At 49.6% G+C, this 19,009-nt stretch overlaps 1 protein-coding gene across 3 annotated transcripts in view; it reads left to right on the top strand.

Annotated features, from left to right (window-relative positions):
* The window catches only part of TOM1L2 (target of myb1 like 2 membrane trafficking protein), a 55,507-nt gene extending 44,287 nt beyond the window's left edge, over nucleotides 1-11,220 (top strand). For 2 of the 3 annotated variants that reach the window (XM_054080475.1, XM_054080477.1), the window contains 3 exons: nucleotides 5,740-5,799; nucleotides 8,618-8,654; nucleotides 9,191-11,220. In XM_054080475.1, coding sequence (XP_053936450.1) covers nucleotides 5,740-5,799; nucleotides 8,618-8,654; nucleotides 9,191-9,339 — 246 coding nt within the window. In that variant the 3' untranslated portion in view covers nucleotides 9,340-11,220. The remainder of the gene's footprint in view (nucleotides 1-5,739; nucleotides 5,800-8,617; nucleotides 8,655-9,190) is intronic. The other variant, XM_054080478.1, reaches the window with a different exon arrangement.
* Nucleotides 11,221-19,009: the final 7,789 nt, after the last annotated feature.

A 19,009-nucleotide genomic window follows, 5' to 3' on the forward strand; every position in this document is an offset into this window, starting at 1 on the left:
TTCTTAACCGTATTTATTAATACGACCTTGTAGCATTTGCAGTACCAGCGGAATAACTAGTATCTCAGATATTAACTTGATGTGCACATTCTTTGTACTTTTGAGATGAGGAGGGAAAGAGGGATGAGCTGACATGGCCATTGCCTGTGCCGGTACAACACTGAGACCACGGAGAGGGTGTTCTGCCCTCGTCACCTGATGTTATTCTTAGCAGAGTGCAATACACTGAAACTTAATGTTGAGTTCCTCCCCCTCGATTTCTGTGCATCCTGGTTCGCCTTTGCAGGGGGAGGCTCGTTCAGGGCTCCGTGTGTATCCTCCTAGCGAATCTGGCAGCGTTGGTTCTGTTTCAGGCTCATGTACTGCTGGCAAGGTGATGCCAGGACCATGGAGACACAAACCGCATGTCTGTCCATTCCAGCTATGCCTACAAAACTAGCGTAGACTGAATGATATCCACAGAAAACGTTCCTGGGGTTCAGACACAAATTAGAGACGTTGGCTGAGCTGTTCCTGTACTCGATCTGATTGCAGGTGTAGTTTTTAGCGAGTTAGGCCATGCTGGTGTCACACAGCAGTCTGTACCAGTAGCTTTTAGGAACAGACTTTAGCGTAAGTCCACCATGTTTTAGAACAGGTAATTCCAGTTCCCTTCTCAACAGTTTGGGCAGCTATCAAGATTTGCATGAATGTATTCATTTTCTAGAACAATCCATCACTCCACTTGCACGCTGAATGGGTGTTTGTTACCGAAGCAAGAAGCAGGTGTTGCTTAAGCCACCCTGTTACGACAGGCGTTATTTGTGACTGTGACAGGGGAAGAATGAAAGCGGATCAGAATTCACAGAAGGTGATAGGAACAGCTTCCAGCATTGCATCTTGGCCACCATTAGCATTCCTGGCTAGTGAGGAGATTCTTCTCTGTAGTAAAGATACGGGAGTGAAAATTAAATGAAACCTTTGCTGAGATGTTGTTATCAGTAACAAAGTGGAATGCCGTGATGTACGCCTTCAATAGAGAGATGGGGACTAAGATTGGGAATATCTTGGGCAACATGAGACTGTTGAAAGACAGCATCTTCTTGGAGATTAAGGTGCTTGAATTGTGGACAGACTGAGAAATAAACATGTGTTCATTTCTTCCGTGTGGTAGAACCCCTCTCTCTTTTGAAGGCAAGCAGGAGTTCCTTTGTCCTGAAGACCCCGTGGGTTTCATTACCTATCCAGGCTTTACATTTTACAGAGTGTTTTCCAAGGACAAGCTGATAGCCCAACATGAACGAAGGCTGTCGCTGACTGGATGTGCCTTCAGATCCAGACTGGCTTGTTGTTGTACGGGCACGACAGGCTGTGTTGGGGAACACCCTGCACCTGAGCTCTTGCCTTCCCCATCTACGTGTAAACACAGTTACAAGTAATCACGTAGCTAATTAAATCCTTACATGTGAAGTCAAACGTGTTCTAATATTGAGGCCAGGCAGCTATTTCAAGATCACAACGGCTTTAAATAGATGGTAAGGCTGCAGTTGTAAGCTGGAGTAGAGCGCTAGTGTGCATCTTAGTGCTGTCGTTCTGCTGCCGTAGGAGCGACAGCCCTGCCTTTACTATCGCTAACTAATGGGGGGACAGTGAATAGCAACTAACCAAGTACTGGTGTCAGCTCAGTTAAATGTGAGAAAGAAGTGGGATTAACTAAGCTACTACAAGACGGTAGTCTAGCAACAATTAGCATGAACCTTGTTAAACATTTTAAGAACATTAATGAGCTCACCTAGAGACCTGAATTGTCGTTTCGTACCTGCTTCTTTTCCAGTGGGATCATTTTTAATAGAAATAAAATGTGATAATATTAACCTAAAAATGTCTTTTTAAGGGTAGAATATTGGATTTTATGACTTCTGAGGAGATATATTGGCAATACTCTTTGGCTTTTGATTGCCAGTGAGAACACCAACACACTCTGACTTAGATGTATGAACTTGAATTCCAGGTTCTGGTGGGTTTTGTGAGACTGAACACTCTCTTTTGTTCTCCCAGCCTTCCTTTTCCATTTCCCTTTCAGGACTGTTGAGATGATCCCATTTGCAGGATTTTCCAAAGACTAAATAAAGAAGGAATTTGGACAAGAAGCCCAACTTTTAATTAAAGCCAGCTACCCAAAAAATATGTTGTGACTTGATTTCCATTTACTTTGAGTATAGACCTTTAAAAGAGAAAGCACCGTGTCGCTACAAAAACAGCTCTTGCAGCCAGCGCTGACTATCTAGAGAGCTGCTTTGCCAAGACCAAGAGCTTCACTAGACCGTGTATGTTTGCATAACCAAAGTATTAACGAGACAGTAGCCCATTCTGGAGCCATTTCCATGAAGTCTCTGGCTGCCACTGCTGTTTGTTCCCAGAAACTGTTGTCTTTTTTAATGTGTAAACCAGCTAATTCATTTTCACATTGCTTCTGTTGTGTTGTAGGGGATTAGTTTTAACAAAACTCCCCTCTGCGTTTCAATTTAGGGCTTCTGGAAGGGGGAGATTTGCCAAATACACAACGGACTGGCAAAAAAAAAAAAAAGAGCTTTTGTGTGTGGTCACTTTGAAATGAAATAGAAATCGTACAACACTATTTTAAAACTTCCAGTTACTCTTGAGAGTTTCCCTCTTTCTTTATCCTTGAACAAATTAAACCTGGTATATTTAACCCATGATTTATGGGGAAAATGGGGCTCAGAGTCTGAGGAAAGTAAATCAGAAGTTTGAGCATGGAAGGAGCGATAAATGCAAACCCTTGGCTTTTCTGTAAGTGTGCTGGAAGATGGGGGAAGCTTTTTAAAAGGTCAGTGCTGAATAGCAAACGGCTGGCACGCTCAAATGTTTATCTTACAGCTCTCTGCTGCTTATATGTGACCTGCGAGAAGTGTTCTTGCACTTTGGAGGCTTTTGTTTGTTTGTCATATAAAGTAGGTCTATCTGAAAGCAGAATTCCTTTCTTCTTTCCCCCGACTCCCTTTTTTTTTTTTTCAATCTTACAAAACCCAGCACTGCTGAGCTGTTCTCCGAGGACTCCTGCAAACTCAAGAGTCCTGCGATTCTCAGGAATGCGTTACTTGCTCAGTCATCTGTTGTGTTTTCAGGATAACCAAGATTTGGATTGCTGTTCCTCCTAACGCAGTGACCACAGCACCATTATGCTTTTTGGAACAGCTGCCCTTATTTTATTCACAGAAAAGAAAAAAAAAACCTGCTGTTTTCTTCCTCCTCTCCATGCAGATTTCCTTATCCTTAAAGAAACTTAAGTACCTTTCGGAGATGCAAACTGACCAACAGCTCTGAAGGCTACACCTTCCAAAGCATTCCTTATTAAGCAATACAGGAGAGAGACAGCAGTGAAACTTCTGCAGTAGGTTTTAGGTTGCTGTAGGCTGAATAAATTCTTTGCTTTGTATCGCTGAAGCCAGTATTTTCCAGAGCTGTTAAACTAACATGCCAGTTCTACGAGATGCAACTTGTCTTTGGGAAGGAATGTGTTGGAAGATGCCTCCAGAGCCCTCCTCTCATTAATGACCATCGGGGCCAGCTCGCAGCAGCTTCAACACTGTGTTAGCATTGTGCATGCATGATTCAGCTCTCCGTTGCAAATTAAAAAGAGTCAATTATCCTAAAGCTAGCCCATTCCAAAGGAAGGTGCAGGAACTCATTTTCTGTTTGGGATCTTCATGAATTAGCTGAAGGCAGAATGACAGCTTGTACCTCTGACCCTTCCTGGGTCATGTGCAATTTGTCCGTCAGCCTGCAGGGCTGGAGCCAAGCCACCAGCCCGGTGCCTCTCTTGGCATGTGGGGCTGCCATCAGCCCACCTTTGTGTGGAACCTTGGATTTCCACTCCTTGGACATGACTAACCTACCTTAGCAGACCTCACCTCAAGCAAAGGCTTAGCCATCCTCCTCAGTGCAAAGGGCCACTTGATCAGAAGAAAAACTTCTTGAGGAGCTCTGCTATGCAGTGTCAGCTTGTGCTACTGCCTGTGCCGTCCAGCATCTGTCTGTCTGTCTTCCTCTGCCAGAAGTCCCCGAGAAAAACGCATCTCACCAGAAAATTCATCTGCAGAGCCTCTTTCAGCTCTTCTTCGCATGAGAGGTTTCAGGCAAAGCTATGGACAACCCCTGACACCTTTTCTTCCTTGGAGAGCCTCTCCAGCACCATGACGTCTTCTGCCTGCCAGCCCTGCTGCTTGGCTGCCATGCTCTCACCTGGAACTTGCGTGTCTGACATTGCTTTCCAAGTGTTTTTCAGGTTGTCCTTATGAGAGCTATTGTGATGTTTTCCTGTTTACTGCTGCAGCCCTCTTGTATTTAAGCCGTGGAGTTAAGTCAGGAAATTCTACGCCTAATGGCACGCAGTAATTTCCCTGAGCTGACCCAGTTGCCTTTAGCGCTTTGTGCAAGAGCTGTGCTTCAGCACTCACTGCGCTGCCTGTTGCAGTCACACAGCATAACATGAGGGTTTTATCGCAGGAGGAGAGGCAAACCTTCCCTGCCTTCTTATTAAACTGTCCGTGGAGGCCTGACAAGCAGGCTCCATCCAGTGAGTCTTGCTGCAAGGCATTGCCAGTGCTGGAGCCGGAGCCCAGAGGAGTGCCGTACTCTCCTCCTCTGCCTGTGCCAGGAGGTGGTGCCCCATCTTCCTCCTCAGCTTTGAGACTTCTCACTGGCACACGCATTCTTCTAAAAGAGATTGGGGTTGGTCAGCCTGGAGAAGAGAAGGCTCCAGAGAGACCTTAGAGCAGCTTCCAGCACTGAAAGGGGCTCCAGGAAAGCTGGGGAGAGGCTCTTGATCAGGGAGTGCAGGGATAGGACAAGGGCGAACAGTTTTAAGCTGAAAGATGAGATTTAGGTCTTAGGAAGAAATGTTTTCCGGGGTGAGGGGGTTGCCCGGGGAAGCTGTGGCTGCCCCATCCCTGGAGGTGTTCAAGGCCAGGTTGGATGGGGCTTTGAGCCCCTGATCCAGTGGGAGGTGTCCCCATGGCAGAGGGTTGGAACAGAATGGGCTTTGAGGTCCCTTCCAACCTAAACCATTCTATGATTCTATGATTTTGCCTTTGCTGCGAGGGCTGCCTTTGGAGGAGTGGGGCTGGGGAGCTCAGGCACTTTGGCTTTAAACTGTGGCTCACCAAGGCTTGGTGTTGTGGTGGGAGGAGGAGCTGGAAGAAAACAGAACTGTGTACTCTGGGCTCTGACTGTCTCCACCTGCCACAATCAAATTGTTTTCATAGGAGCATTGCCTGAAGACTTTGAGCCCCTCTTTTCGCTAACGCTTCACTGAGCCTAATACCCATTTTAAAAGATAAAAGGTGTAAATTTAATATTTCAAAACCTAACTGATATCCAGTATTCTACCCTTAAAAGCTTTTCACGATCAGGATTAGAATCATCAGTCAATATTGATGGTTTTAATACATGGTCGAGAAGTTACCCGTCTTACACTGGCATCGAGTCACGTCGTTCCCCATAATCTTTCTCTTGGTTTTTTTTAGACTTGTTGTTCATAATTTCCTTTCCGAGTGTTTCTTTATTTGAAATGCCAATTATATTTTGTTGCCTTTTTTTGTTTCCAGCACATCTCACATCTTTGTTTTTGTTTTGTTTTGTTTTAATCTTATTTCTGGCGTTTTCCATCGCTCTGTGGCCATGATTGTGGATGTGTTTGGGTTTTTGCCTGCCTTGCTGTTCTCTCGCTGCACTCCCTAGATCCCTGTTGCACAGTCCTCTGTCATGGATGACATTGAGGAGTGGCTCAGTACCGACTTGGTGAGACTCTTTATATTTTCATTTTTCACATGGGCAATAGCACTTGTACGGAGAACTTTCGATGCATTGCTGAGTGACTGGGACTTCTCCTAACAGGAGGCAGTGAAAGTTCCAAATGGTAGAGCTTATTTCCCTTTGAGGGTGATACCCAAGCAGGAGAAAACAGGATTGTGTTCAGCAGTTCAATCAAAATGTTTCTTTCCTGAGTTGGTTTATTTTCACCTCCCCATGTTAACATCACAGAATTGCATGTGTTCCAGAAATCATGTGTTTCTGGTCACTGTACAGGAAATTTAGCATTTAGACATGTGCCGTGTTTAAACATATGCTGAAGTCGTTCTGTGCTCACCACTGTACTTAAAGCGCATGTTTAAAGCTGCATCAGCTTTGACAGGATCTAAGTGCACGCTTATGTCGAGGCATGCTTTTAAGAGATGCTGGATCGGGGCTTAGATTCCTTTCAAATCAAGATGTCTTTGTTAAATTGGCAAGCAATCTTTCATAATAGGAATCATAAATCATGTTTCATAATAGGAATCATAAAAATGTATAACAGTCTCTCTTCAGTGTTTATAACTTTCAGTTTTTCCTAGATTATTATTGCCTGAGAATTATTAAACAAACAACATGGAAGTAAAAGTAGCTTTTCCTTCGTGCTGGAGTTTGTTTTGCTGTACCAAACATGTTTGATTTAGGCAGTGGAACACGTTTATTCCAGTCTCTTTTTTAATGCAAGCATCTGACTCAAGTGAATCAAGTGCAGTTTGGGGATGAGTGGTGGGTTGCGTTTCAGACTGTTCTTTTAGACATGGTTTAGTGTACTGATTTTCCCTTGCGGTCACCATATCCCTAGGGATCATCTGCTTCTATTACTTCTTCTGACTTCAGAGATTGTCCCTAGATCACTCCCTACTCCTTAAGGTCTCCCTCAACTTCTTGCCATTCCCTCCTCAGTTCCTAGCCAGGAGCTGCTGGGTTCAGGTTCTGCTCCCCGGCTCTGGCAGCAGTGCTGCAGGCACGCTCCGGCACGCCAGCCTTCCACTCCGGCACCAGAGGAGCTGACTGCACCCAAAGGAAGAAAACTCTCCTGCTCTCCAAAACTGCCTGAAGTGCTTAGATTCTGGGTTCCAGTGTTTGAGCTTGGCAGACTGAGTGGCTGTCTTTGAAATGTCACTGGCTTTCAGCTGCAGGTGGTTTTTTCAGGCCTCGGCACAGACAGTCATTTTCAAATTTAATTAAAACTGGCCTCATTTTGTTAAAGAAACAGTAAATGTGGCATGTCCACTTTGCTTAAGCAATAGACTTTTGTCTTTGCCATCTAAATTAATTTAGCAGGAGAGAAGATCTTATGGAGAGATACTGAGGTAGCTCTGTGCGTCTGTCATCACCTCGATAGTCTGGCTTAAAAAGAGCAAAGCAGAGAAGTGCCTTAAATGCCTGAACAAGCCTGGGGATCGCGAGCAGTGCAGCTGTGACTGCACCAGCTTCTTTTCTCCCGGATACCTGAGTCCCCATCCTGACCGTGTGTGGGTGCAGCAGAGAGGTGCCCTCTGAGAAGGTTTGGACTGGATTTTTGGTTTTCACTCTGGGTTCCCCCTGTCCTTTTTTTTTTGTTAATGGCTCAGTTCAGTTCTCTGCTTCCCAGCTGAGGAAGTCACAGCTTAAGTCAGCGAATTGTTATTTAGATCCTTACGCATTTTGGGGTACATTGGAACAAACACTACCTCTGCGTGTGAAGCAGTGGCTGCTGTGCCTACCTTTGGAAGCCTCTGTGCTGTAGGAAGCTGGGAGATGCTAGATGACATTTCATGCTCAGGCATCAAAAACCTTTGTGAGGCCAGTCAGTAGGTTCCCACTCTCCCGGTAGAGAAGCCAGGGTAGGGACAAATACTCTTCTTTTTCAAAGCAGGTTCAATGTGAGGTTTTGAAGTAGTATTTTCATCCAACAGGTTGACAAAGGTCAAGAACTTAACAAAGGTCAAGGTTGACATCCTGATAGGTTGACAAAGATAGAATCATAGAATGGTTTGGGTTGGAAGGGACCTTAAAAATCATCCAGTTCCAACCCCCTTGACACGAGCAGGGACATCTCCCACTGCATAGCATTCTTGGACTTTTAATTTCCTTATAAAAGCACCGTTAGGAATTCACATGCTGAGCTGCGTGCAGCTGATGGAAACGCACTGACTCTCTGACAGCCCAGCCTTTGTATCTTGTGGCCAGACGCTAGCTGCCCATCAGCATCCTTCATCCGGCCCGCTCTGGCCTTGTCTTTGTACAGCGTGGATACCAGGAAGGCTGCTATACTTTGTATGTCATCTAAAATGAGGTCCCACAGGAGGAGCGTTGGCCCTGAACTATTTTCTGGCATGTGTCCTTTGTCAGCTAATAGTGTGTTTTCTTTGAAGGCACAATGCAAACCGCAGTCCTGACTTCTTAAAGCACTGTTTGTCAGAAAAGATGGCATCTGGTACAATGATTGTGACTCACACAGCTCCGTTTTTGACCAGGCCTACTGTCTGAGGTGGAAACAGCACGGGACTGCCAGTCAGGGCCAGTGGGGGAAGCTTAGCTATCTACCAGCAATCTTCAGAAGCGTAGCTGGAGCTCATCTGCTTGTTCTGCAGCAGTGAAATGTCAGTCACCGTTGGCCTCCTGACATGGGAGCCATGCGATGTCCCCAGGTCACCCTGCTCAAAGAGTTAGCGTGTAGAAAGGAATGGTGGAAGCTGTCTGGTTGCATTAAACGTGTATAGAAGATAATAGTGAAGGTGAAGCGCTGCCTGTGTGTTCATGTGCCTTTTTGTTCCAATTGCAGAAAGGAGATGAACTGGAAGAAGGAGTGACCAGTGAAGGTAAGCAGAGACGCTTGGGGCTATGAGCCTTCTCAGGTTAGTGTGCAGACTGAATTATCTGCTTTGATCCCTGCTGAGATGCTGACTTCTTCCAGCCTGATGTTCCCCAGCAAATGCTTCTGCACTCAGAAAGGCAGCAGGAGAGCATTTCAGAGTGAAAAGTTCCTATTTATGGTGTGAGGAACCCTCCTGGCTATAAGTGTTTTCCTGCCATCTTCCTTGGCTGTGCACTGTGTTTATGCCAGCAGGAATGTGTCCCCAAGCTGCTCAGCCCTTTGGAATGATGTTTCCCTGCTTCTGTCACAGCCGATGGCGTAGCGTGGGTTTGATTCCCTCTGCTGCCTGTGCGAGGGTGTCTCAAAGGACGTCTGTCCCCTTTCCTGAGGAAGTCAGGCTGTACAAGCATGTGTGCCTGCGAACACGGCCCGTTGGGACACCAGGCACTGGCATTTCAGACCTTGCTAACCTCTGTCCCCAGGGCTAAACATGCATCCCCACTTTCTTACCTGTCTTCCTTCTTTTTTATTGCATTGCAGAGTTTGACAAATTTTTAGAAGAGCGAGCCAAAGCGGCGGAGATGGTTCCCAATCTGCCATCCCCTCCTCTGGAAGCCCCTACCCCTCCGACAAATCCTTCCAGCAGGAAAAAGCAAGAGCGCTCAGAGGATGCCCTCTTTGCACTGTGAAGATTGTTCCTAGCTGCCCTCTCACCCCCGTGCTCGGCAGGCGAATGTCGCTGTACGGCCACTTCGTCTTCTCACAGTACTTGGCTAACAACGACCCCGTTCCCCCTCATCTCATAGATTGCTTTTCCTTCTTCCCCTCCCCAAACAACCCACCCCCACAAAGCTGACTCTTTCTATTTAAATCCAACACTATTCCTGCCAGACCACGATTCTCCAGCACTCGCTTAATCCCCTCCTTCCTATCCCAGCTGCACAAAACCAGCTCTTGATGCCGAAAACCCCTTTAGAATGCATGAGTACGTCACACTGTGTTGAAACAAAAGACCAGAGGGGAGAGAGCAGCCTTGCCCTTCAATTTATGTAGGGATCATCCTCTTCCGTAGGCAGGTCCTGCCAAGTAGACTGCTCTGTCGATCAGCATGTAATTGACTGAGCTGGAATGTTCAGGAGGAACGTGTCTTTATTTTTAGATAAAATGTTAATGTATTGGCTTTCGTGTCGGATTCGGCAGCAAGGAACAACTGTTCCCCTTTCAACATGTGCTTCACAAGTTAAAATCCTTTGCTCTTCCCACTCACACATCTCCTGGTACCATATGATGGTCGCTTTTCCTCAGTTTGTGCGGCATTTCATAATCTGGATCTCACAGGGTAATTTTTCCCTTGTGTTTTATCTGGGCTTGCTCTAATTTTAAAGCAGTCTGTTGGCCATGGCCAGTAGCTCTGGCAGTTGACAGGAACGAAAAACGCTGAGCTAAATGGATGCTGTAACGTTAGCGCATGAAGCATTTTGCTCTTTGGGAGAGCATTCTCACACGAGGATTTTTTCTAGTGTGTTTGCTTTTAAAATAGCTAGGTTATTTTTTCCTTACCTTAGATTCCTTCTTCAGTGACTGTAGAGCTCTGCATTTGTCTCAGCTGTTCTAAAGAACATCCCTGCAGATGGATGAGACTTGCCCATGGGCTGGGTGTGACCTGATGTTCCTGCATTCCCTGCCGTGCCTGGTAGGATAGACATGCTGGTTCTTGGTGGTAGGTATGAGAAGAAGAGGCAAACCTCACAGAGCTTGTAGGAGAACGCAGAGGGAAATGGTTACCATGGAGGGATCAGCCATCCCTGCCTGCGCTGGAGGTGAAACTCCTCATTTCCTTCTAGGTTTGGGCCTGAGAAAGTGTTGGATGATTGTGGCTGAGCTGTCTGTAATTTTTGGCGTGTCCTTCGATACCGCTGCCACTTTATTGACTCCCAGCTCCTGCGGGGCTGCAGTCTCCCTCCTGTCTGTGCAAACAAGTGTATTCCCTTGCTTGCCAGAAGCATGGCCGAGAGTGCTGCTCTTCCTGGAGCTGCCAGAAGGGATTCCAGCATCTGTGCCTGCCTTGCTGGGCTGACAGGCAGAGCTGGAGCAGGCAGCTCCAGCCATCGCTGCATCCCCCAGCATGTTCCTTGGTGGGAAGTCGATGGTGCAAGATGGCAGGATCAAACCGCGAGCTTGAACACTTCATGGCAGGGAGAATCTCCTGCTCTGACAGGGAGACCCTTTATCAGATGAATGCCTGTGCAGGCAGCAGTGCTCCAGCCCCTCTTCCTCGAGGCTCTCGATGTCTCAGGCAGGCAGCCACTTTGTTCTGACTTGGTGTGTCTGAGCTTCCTGGGATGCTGATGGGTGTCAAGCTCTTTCAGAAGTTGTTCTGGACCAAGAAGCTGCGCTATAAACTGCTAATGTGAAAGTGGTAGAAGCTTTTGTCTGAGCATAGTTATTTCAGCTCATAGCATACTTTCTAGGGAATGCCACGCTTTGGTAGGTTGTGACACGTAAAACCTTTTACCAAATGGCCCAGTTGCAGCACTGATGGTCTTTGAGAGTGGTCACATTAATCTTCAGAGGGAGGCTTTGTTTGGTGTAAGATTTCCAGGCCATCCTAGGTCAGATGTCACCTTGCGCTGTCTCTGCTCAGTCTCTCCTCTCTATTGTTCCCTACCTGCATCCTCTCCCGAGATCCCTCCGTATGTAGCTGGGCCCAGGCAAGGCTGCTCTGCCACCCCCCTGCCCTGACTTGGCCCCTGGTTGCTGCTCCGGAGCTCGCTGCTCCCCGTCAGTTCTGCACTGGGCAGAAAGTAGCGTGGCTTGCAAGCAAACAAGGAAGATCAGTGTAAGGATGGAGATAGCTTGGGTCTCAAGCTGCCTCTTCTCCCCAGTTGCTGGCCCAGTCGTCAGCTGAAGCCCTCCTGTGTGGCTCTGCAGAGAGTTTCTCTCCATTCCATCATCTCTGTGGCTGATGGAAAGTGCCAGGACAGTCAGCTTTGGTTGCACTGCTGCTCTCGCCCACTGCTCTCGCTGTTAAACATGGTGAGCCCAGTGCTCAGATACTGCCTGCCAGACACCGTCCTGCCAGACCCTACCTTCCTGCAGCGTGTCAGATGTGGTCACCAGCTCTCAGAAACCTGAGGAAGCTTCTGTTGTGATGCTGATTTGATTTCAGACTTTGTCTGGTGATTGCCCAAGCAGTCTTGCCAGCCCAAAATGAATTGTTGGTATTCCTGTCAATGCAAAAAGCTCCGTAGGTGTTTTAAGCGTGTATTTTCCCTTCTAAATCCTTGAAACACATTGACCCTGTAAATGGCCACATCAGGTGATTCTAAGCATGTTAATCCAGCTTCCCTGCCAAGCCAGAGGAAATAATCGCATTGCTTAAGCATGGGGACATTGTCAGATGATGCTGAGTGGCAGGGACAACGCCAGCACTGTCACCAAGCCCCCTGCAGTCCCACTGCTGCGGATTTTCTGGCCCTACCTTCTCAGTCCCTAAGCAAAAAGGGGTGCGGGAGCGTGCTGGTAACACTGCTTCTTTCTGCTAAATCTGTCCCAGGACTTCCAAGTTGTCGCTTTAGAGAGAATCTGGTCCCTTTCTGGAATATCATACAGAGCTGTCAGTGAGTGCTCCCTCCAACCAGGGGGAGAACGAGATGAAACAAGAAGGCTGGGGCTGAGGGGAAATAAGGAGCGTGTGTTGGCATGACTCGAGGGACTCTTTTGTGCTTGCAGCCTCAGGCACCCCATGGTCCCCCCTAACACCCTGCGTTGTCTGCTGGAAGGCAAGGGCACTGCTCCCAGGGGTTGGCAGGTGCCGTCAGCAAGAGCAGCGGCTTTGCTGGAAGCAGGGCAGCGCGTGGGAGATGCCTTTCTTGGGCGGTGTGTGCCGAGCCGGGGGGCAGCAGCTAAACATCCTTTTGGTGGGACCCTGCCGTGAGTTAAATCTGGAGCCAGATCCACCACCCTGGCTCTTGCAGGCTGAACATGGGGGGACAGAGAGTGCGGCCGAATAGGTGGTTTAGCCCAAACCTTTAACTAAGAGCTATGCTAGAGCTTCCCTAATGTCCTGTATCAGGATCTCTCATCTTCCTCATCCTCTTGTGGTCTGCAGAAAACCTGAGCGGTGGAAACTTTAAGGGAAAGGGAAGGGTTTTTTCACTTCAGAAGACCAACTTCTTGGTTTATTCTTCCTTCTCTTTCACTCTGAGTGCTTCCTCTGCGCAAGTGGGCAGAGGACTTGCATGGCTCCGACGCTTGTGAGAAGAGGAGTGGAGCTGCAGCCTGATCCACTTTCCATAAGGAATAACATCCCAGCGCTTTCTAGGCATATTAAGAATCACAGCTTGACACTCAATGACACTAAATTATTATTGGGGTCCTTTGTAAGTTCTAATCATGCCCTATTCTAGGTCAAAATATTTATTTTGTCAATATATTTTCTTTCCAGTGTGTTTTTTAACCTCCTCTGTTAACCCTTCATGTGCTGAGATGTAAAAAATGAGTGGTTTCTATTTAAATATATCCTTTCGGGTTTTTTAATTGTTATGTGTAGATTTCAGCTGTATCTTTATCAGGTGTAATTGATAACAATGTGCTGTACAGACATTTCGGGTGTTTAGTAAGTAGGTAAGGCTCATAGGAGCATTGCTCATAAAAATATACCACGGTGTCTCTTAAAGGGAACAGCATCGATGCAGGGATTGGTCCTTACATGGACCCTCGCGTAGCCTCCCACGTACCTTTCCCCTTCCAATTATCACAGCCTCCCTTTCTGAAATGCTCTGATCAAAGCAGCTTTGCCATTTTCAAGGCTGCTTTTTCACCTCCAAGCTCAAGAAGGATTTTAGCGGGGGTTTCCATGCATTGGACTGCATTCGGCTAATTTTCCTGGGATACGTTTGCTCTTTCTGCTTTTCAATGGAGGGCTAGGCAAAGCTGGCTGTGGTAGCGAGATGTTTCCCTCCAGTGGTGGAAGAACAGATCCGGGTGGTGGTTCCAGACCCAGGGCGGGGTGGTGGTCCCCTCTGTGAGCTGCCACCAGCTCCCCCAGCACTGACCCACGCAGCCTTGTCCTGTTCCTCTCTACTCAATGCTCTCCTGCTTTCACCCATGAGCACAGGCCCTGCAGAGCAGGAGAGTGAACGCAGATGCGTTCTCAGCAGCCTGTTTCACCTTATGAGTTGTCAGGTCTCTCGTGGTTGCTGGGAGTCCCATGGAGTGGGAACTGCTTGTGCTATCTCCATCCCAGGCCAGCCTCATCCAGCTCAGTCATTGTTTACCTCCTAAACGCTAACCGCAAGGCTTGCAGAGCCTACCCTGGAAAAAAACAGCTCAGGACAGCTTATTTTTCTGGAAATAGTGAAGCAGGCAATCAGTGAGTAGATTTATAGCCTTTGTGGAAGTAACCCTTCAGCTGCTGGGGGCTCCCAGCGCCCATGCCCACGGGCAGAGGAGAAGAGGCAGGAATCCCTTTGCCAGGTGCCCGGAGGCGTTGCTGGTGCCCACGCAGCACCTTCCACTTGTCTTTCCCAAAGAGCAGCCTCTGGAGCGGGCTGTGCCTGCCTGCTCCATCCTCAGCCTCCCTGCACCCTGCTCCAGATCGCTTCTCCATCCAGGAGCGAGGCGAGGCTGCGTCTCACACCGAGCTGATTGGCTTTTGAGCCACGCTGAGCTCCGGTGCTGATTCTCTTTAGCCCATGGCAAACTTGACACCAAACCTGCCACCCTGCTCTGTGTTTTTATGAGTACGAGCTCCTCATTCTGTACACGTCATTATGAGCTATCATTAACCCTACAAATGTAACCTGTGTAATAGCTTCTCTGTATATTACAGCTGTAGGCTTTCCAGATAAAAGTGGATAATATTTATTTACAGAAGATATTGGATATTTTTTTGTTTGGGAATGGGTTAGGGGGAGAAGGGGGATGGAACTGTTGAGTATGTAAAGAGAAACAAAATACACAATAAGCAAAGAAACCCAACACTAAAATGTTGCTGTATTCACGTAGAAAGTGTTTATGTTAAGGACAATACAACTGTATTAATCTGCCATTGTTTAACTTGCTCCAGAAATCATCTCTACTTTGGTTCCTGCATGTGCGATACTCCAATAAATACACTACTGGTGTGACCTGGAGGAGGTATTCGTCTGTCTCTCTGCTGGTATCTCGCTCCGCTTCACCGCTCGGCTGAAACACGCAGTACGAGGGAGGGACAGACATGGTCTGCAGCTGTCGTTGGGTGCAGGCTTTTGGGAATCCTTGGTTTCCTCCCAGGTATTCTCACCAGGAGAAGGGTTGTCCCCAGTGGAAGACGCTGTTTGTGTCTTTACGTGGATCTTGCTGTGCATGGCTGGTAGATGCATCCCCCACTAAATCTGGGGCTCACCTTTTGTGGCTGACATCAGGCAGGCATACAAGTGACAACCTCTGTGCTTGATGGGACACTGCCCGCCTTGCAGGGCTTCCCGGATGGTTCTCAGAGGGTTACTTGGGATCACCTGTCTTGGTGACCCAGAAAGTGATGGGTAAGGAGCTGTTGTGCATTGCAACGCAGTTCCCAGCCCAGGCAATGGGTGATGTTTCCTCACTCATCAGCCTGGAATTTGCTCCAACATCGTTGTTTATGATGGTGATTGTGAGGGGCAAAGGAGAAGGAAGAACAGCCCGTCTCGGAACTCTGGAGTAATATGGCATTACTTTGGCTGAAACTGAACCAGTTTGTCAGAATGGTGCATTCCATCTCGCGCATGGAGATCAAAACTAATGGTCTGTGGTTTAAAAGCTGCTTTGGGGAAGGAGTATGTGTGGAACAGCTTGAAAGATGGGTTTTCCCTCCTCGGAGCTGCAGATTAGCATGCATTAAATCCAGCTCTGCCCTGGCTTGTTTACCGGTGCACTGATCACGTGCTTGACTCTGTGTCGGATACATTCGGGTAAGTTCATGGTCTGGCTCTGCTGAGAAAGGTGTGGAGGTATTGCTGCCCTGACAGAGCAGAAATCACACTAAAAGCACAGGGCCATAGATTTCCACCGCTGTACGGGGGGGGCTGCCGGCATGGGGCTCTCCTCCCTTCCCAGGGGCTGTGGCACAGCGGCTGCTGGAGCCCTGCGGTTGTGCATGAGGCAAAGATCCCTCAAATCCTCAATTCTTCCCATCTCAACAGTGGCCAAAGTGGATGCAAAGCAGGATAAACATGCAGGGATATTTCAAACCTGTGCCTCTCCAGCCACTGGTAACTCCTGACTCCCCAAACAAAGTGTGGCTTCCTTGTCTCCCAACCTACCCAGGGTCCTGCAGAGACCATGCAGGCTCCCAGCGCGGGCTGGGGCTTCCACAATTCCCTGCTGCTGAGCCCCGGTGCTGCAGAGCCCAGTATGGGCTGAGTCTTGACCAGGGGGTGTGTCACTGCCTTTCAGCACTGGGCACCCAGTTTGGATCCCGGTGTGAATGGGAAGTGACCACACGTGCATTTCCCTTTCCCATTTCACCCCAGGGTAAATCAAGCCTGAGCAGGGGCTGCGCGACACGCTGGCGTGTTGCCGGGGTCAGCTGCCTGTTTACCCAAGCCGTGGCTCGGGAAGGGGTAGCTGACAAAGCAGAGTTACAGGTAGTGAAGGAGAGAAGAGGCTTTGAATGTGTTTGCGACACATATTAATGATTAATGCTGTGCTCTGCCATAGCAAAACAAACCTCGGAGCACAAGGGATGCTGCGGGCCAGGAGCAGGGTATGTCAGGAAGCCCTGGGTGGGCAGGGCTGCTTTCAGCACAAGACGCAGGTGTGCTGGCAGCCAGCAAACATCTGGGGGTTCACATCTGGCTGGGCATAGCGTTTTGGGGGAGTCCAACCAGCTGAGCGTGGGGGCAGCAGGAGAGGGGCTGCGCCGTTGGGTGCCCGAGGCTGCAGCGTTTGGGCTCTGCAGCTGAAGAGGCAGCACATCCCAGAGCCTTTCGCTGCCGCACGCAGCTCAGGGTGATGCTCCATGCCAACAGCGAACCCTACGCAGCCACCCGAGCCCTACGCAGCCGCCCGAGCCCTACACAGCCGCCCGAGCCTGCCCAGCCAGCTGGGCAGCCAAATCCCAACCATCTCGGGGCCGGTTTGTTTTCTTTCTCATCCCTGCGGTTTTCCTCCCAGCCTGCGCTCAGGAAAACGTCTCAGCGACTCCAGAGCAACCACGTGGCCCCGCTGCCATCCCCGCAGGACCGACATGATGTAATCGCGGGCCCTGAGCTGTGATGCAGAATCACTCCACTCCGGGCCGCTGCGCTTATTGGCTGAGTGGCCCTGGTCCTACAGGCGGGGTTTTCCCTACCCCGCAACCGAGTTTACCCCAGGGAGTCCCACCCCACGTGGAATCCATTGGCCTCCAAATCCACCCTGGGCCCACGGAGCTGCCGGGGCACTCGGTTCTTCCCCGTTGCGCTCAATTCTTCCCCGTTGCACAGCGGATGCTGCTGGTTTACTTCGGTCCCCAGAGCCGGGGGAAGCATCGTGTGGGGGTCCCTGGGGTGCACAGCCCCTCTGGCTCTGGGAGAGGCTTAGGATTAGGAAGAGGCTTCGCAAAATCCGGCTTTGCTTTCAGCTTATGTGAAAATAAAGACGTATTTATGCGTGTGATTTCCCCCTCCATGTCTCACTGGGAAGTCTGTGTCCCAGGTCTTGTCTGGGTTGTTTAAGGTGTGTGACCCTCATGTTTGTGCAATGCTGCCCTAAAGCGTCTCAAGGCCACCACACGTCCATCTCCCCAGCCCTGGAAGCCTGCCCTGTCCTCCTGCAGCACGCGGACTGCTGCAAGGGCTTCCTGACAGCCAAGGGAAACCTCCTGTCACCACAGAGCTCTGCTTCTCCCCACAGACTCAAATCAAAGTGGGGTGGGAGCACGTGGCCCCCCTTGCGTGTCCAGGCTGTGGATCATAGAAATCATGGAATGGTTTTGTTTGGAAAGGACCTTGAAGATCATCCAGTTCCAACTCCCTGCCATGGGCAAGGACATCTCCAACAGGCTCAGGTTGCTCCAAGCCCCATCCAACCTGGCCTTGAACACCTCCAGGGATGGGGCAGCCACCACTGCTCTGGGCAACCTGGGCCAGGGCCTCCTCACCCTCATAGGAAAACATTTCTTCCTAAGATCTCATCTCAATCTCCCCTCTTTCAGCTTAAGGAGAAGGCAAACTTCCAGGGGTCAATGTTGCAGTGCATTTTCTTTTCCCAAATTATTCCCAGCAGTTGGACAAGCCACGCGGCGCTGCCGGGCGTAGTGGCACGGCCTCACCCTGGCATCAGACTCCTATGACGAAGCCCACCATGGGGCAGCCCTGGGGCCAACCCCAGTGGCATCAGTGCTTTTCCTGGTTCCCAAAGACGTTGGCACCCAGTGGATGTGTGCGCTCCACGGGGGCTCACAGGGAAGCATTTGCCCTTCAGCATCCCCTTAACCAGGGCCATGGAACCTTCTCCCACCCTGGGCTGTGCCATGGTCTGGCAGTGGTGCTGGGACATGCTCTAGAGCCCAGAGCTGGGACAGGGAAAGCAGGTGTTCCCTCCTGGGACCACAGGAGCCTCAAGAGGTAATGTGATAGCCCAAACTCAACCCAGCACTTGGCCTTCATGAGGTCCTGGAGGCTTCTACAGCCACAGCCACCACCTCCTCCCTACTCCGTCCCTCCTGACTGCTCCCACGTGTGCCTTGACATGGAGCAACGACCTGTTCAATGCCCAGCCCAGGGATTTGGTGCCTGTCTCAGGGGAGGGTGCCTGTCCCAAGGGGTTGCTGCTTGTCCCCAGGGATCACTGCCTGTCACCAGGGCTTGGTGCCTCTCCCAAGGGATTGGTGCCTGTCCCCAGAGCTCAGTGACTTCCCCAGGGGCTCGGTGTCCGTCCCCAGGGCTTGATGCTTGTCCCCAAGGCTCAGTGATACCCTAAGGGTCAGTGACTTCCCCAGGACACTGCTGCCCTGCTCCCTGCCCCAGTCCTGGAGCACCCGAGGGGGTCGTTGCAGTGAGTGTTCCATTGCAGATCTCGTTGTGCAGCTCCTGGTGTCGGTCCCAGTGCCAGTCCCACTGTGTGTCCCAGTGTGGTCCCAGTGGGTCCCATTGCGGGTCCCGTTGTGGGTCCTTCTGTGGTGCGGGTCCCATTGTGGGTCCCCTCGCTGGTCCTGGTGCGCTGTGGGTCCCATTTCAGGTCCCATTTCGGGTCCTGGTGTGTGTCCTGGTACAGTGCGGATCCTATGGTAGGTCCCATTGCCGGTCCCATTTGGGGTCCTATTTTGGATCCCTTTGCAGGTCCCATTTCGGGTCCCATTTATAGTCCCATTTCGGGTCTCTCTGTGGATTCCTTTGTGGGTCTCATTGTAGG

This window comes from Cuculus canorus, chromosome 15 (assembly GCF_017976375.1).
Source record: "Cuculus canorus isolate bCucCan1 chromosome 15, bCucCan1.pri, whole genome shotgun sequence".
Taxonomy (NCBI): Eukaryota; Metazoa; Chordata; class Aves; order Cuculiformes; family Cuculidae; genus Cuculus; species Cuculus canorus.